Below are 2,500 nucleotides of genomic sequence, written 5' to 3' on the forward strand. Positions count from 1 at the left end.
TATTAGATCTCTCACATCAAAAGCGCTGACTTTAAACAAAATTATTACCGACCAGGAGTTTCAAATAATGTGTTTGGCAGAAACGTGAATTAAACCGAATTAGCGAAATAGCGTTAAATGAAGTGAGTCCCTTATAAATGGCAGAGGAGGCGGAGTCACAGCTATTAATAACAATAATCTAAGCATCACACAAAAGACTAAACACAAACGTAAAACGTTTGAAGTTCTTTACACCAACATAAAATATTCAGTGTCTAAAAGCAGGTCCAGTCAGTCAATTCCATAAATTATTATTTAAAGACCCCCAGGGGCCCAACTATGATTTTCTCATAGAATTTGCAGATTTCATCACAAATTTAGCTGCTTCTTTACACAAAGCATTAATTGTTGGTGACTTTAATATTTATTTGATAATCAGGAAGACTTCTTAAGAGCAGCAGTTGTGTCCATTCTAGATTCAGTTGGAATGTTATAGGACCCACTCATAGCGGTAACACTCTTGATTTGTTAAAAATTTAAAACGTAGTCATAATTCCACAGTCTGAAGCTATTTCAAACCATTACCTCATCTCTTTTAAAATCTGCCTCAGTCACTGCATTAGTACCTCACCACGTTACCGTGTTAAACACAGTCACGTCAACTACAGCAGCGCGTTTTATTAATAATCTTCCGTAAATGACGATATTAATTTAATCTCCGTCTGACTCGCAGAGCTCGACTGGGCCACTGAATACCCAGAATCAACGTTCCATTACACTCTAGATGATGTGGCTCCCCTTAAGACCAAAATGATCAGGGAGAAAAAAATCAGCACAGTGGTATAATGATCATACACACACACCTTAAAACAGACCACTCGAAAATTAGAATGCAAATGGAGTCAAACCAAATGAACAGTATTTCAAATAGCATGGAAGAAGAATTTTCTAAATTTCATTTATTTCCTCATCAAAATCATCAACCTGCATCTCGATCCCTCGCATACAAGTTTCCTCAAACAGATCATTCCAGAGGGAATTGAACCTGTTTTAAAATAATAAACTCTTCCATTAGCACTGGTTTTGTACCTAAATCCTTCAAACTGCAGTTTTCAACCCCCTAATTAAGAAACCTGACCTTCACCCTGTCAGCTGTCCAACTACAGACCAATATCAAACCTCCCCTTTATCTCCAAGATTCTAGAAAAGGTTGTTGCACAGCAGTTCTGCTCACATCTACTGAGGAAGAACATTTATGAAATGTATCAGTCAGGATTTCGGCCTCATCATAGCACAGAGACGGCGCTAGTTAAGGTGGTAAATGACTGTTATTGGCCTCTGATCAGGGTTTTGTCTCTTTACTTGTTTTGCTCGACCTCAGTGCAGCTTTTCACACCATTGATCATCATCTCCTGCTTGCTGGACTGGAGAACGTTGTTGGAATAAAGGGAACAGCTCTCTCCTGACTCAGGTCTTATTTGACTGATCGCTATCAGTTTGTTAATGTAAATGGTGAGTTCTCCACACTCTCTGAGGTAAAGTTTGGTGTTCCACAAGGATCTGTCTTAGGCCCACTGCTTTTCTCTTTATATATGCTGCCTCTGGGTGAAATTATACATAAACATGGGATTTGCTTCCATTGCTATGCTGATGATACACAGCTGTATATTTCAGCAAAGCCAGATGAGAGAGATCAGTTTAACAATGTTGAGGAGTGTGTAAAGGACATTAGACAGTGGATGCTTGATAACTTTCTTCTGCTCAACTCAGATAAGATGGAAGAACTTTTACTAGGACCACATGCAGCTAGAAGCAAACTTTCCGATTCTGTAGCATCTCTGGATGGTGTTTCTGTTTCAGTGTGTACAGCAGTCAAAGACCTCGGTGTGATTATTGACCCGAGTCTTTCCTTAGAGGCTCACGTGAATAATATCAACAGGATCTCCTTCTTTCGCTATTTGTTGGTACCTCAAATAATGAAGACTCCAGCAGGGGGCAGATGTTTCTCTTATAAACCCCCCAGTTATGGAACAACCTTCCAATCAGTGTTCAGAACTCAGACACAGTCTCAGTGTTCAAGTCGAGGCTGAACACATATTTATTTAGTGGAGTGTTTAGTCAGTAGGTGTTTGTGAGGTAAAGGAGCAGATCTGGAGGGATCATGGATATGGAGTGTTTGGTGAACTGGGATATTTGGATGCTGTCGTCTCCTCACTCTCACGCGTTCACTCAGGTTTGTTGATGGTGGTGTGGTGGGTCGTCTCTTATTCCAGAGGTCATGATAACCTCGGTGATGGCATGAGTGATGGTGTAAGTGTGATGACGTGTGTGTTGACGTGTGTGATGACGTGTGTGTTGACGTAAGTGTGATGACGTGTGACACTCACACTGACGTTGGAGTGGTAACTCAGCGTGCCGTTAGTGGATAAAGTCACGTATTTTTTCTTCCACTCCTGTTTCAGAGAACTTCCACTGCGCTTCAGTAACACACTCTGCACACACACACACACACACACACACA

The 2,500-nt window shown here is 40.8% G+C and overlaps 1 protein-coding gene across 1 annotated transcript in view; it reads right to left on the reverse strand.

Moving 5' to 3' along the window:
- The window catches only part of LOC310722791 (arf-GAP with GTPase, ANK repeat and PH domain-containing protein 1-like), a 26,960-nt gene that overhangs the window by 8,725 nt on the left and 15,735 nt on the right, over positions 1-2,500 (reverse strand). Inside the window, exon 10 of the mRNA XM_083535522.1 lies at positions 2,367-2,471. Within this exon, the coding sequence (XP_083391648.1) occupies positions 2,367-2,471 (105 nt within the window). The remainder of the gene's footprint in view (positions 1-2,366; positions 2,472-2,500) is intronic.

This window comes from Silurus aristotelis, assembly GCF_946808225.1.
Source record: "Silurus aristotelis genome assembly, chromosome: 29".
Classification (NCBI taxonomy): Eukaryota; Metazoa; Chordata; class Actinopteri; order Siluriformes; family Siluridae; genus Silurus; species Silurus aristotelis.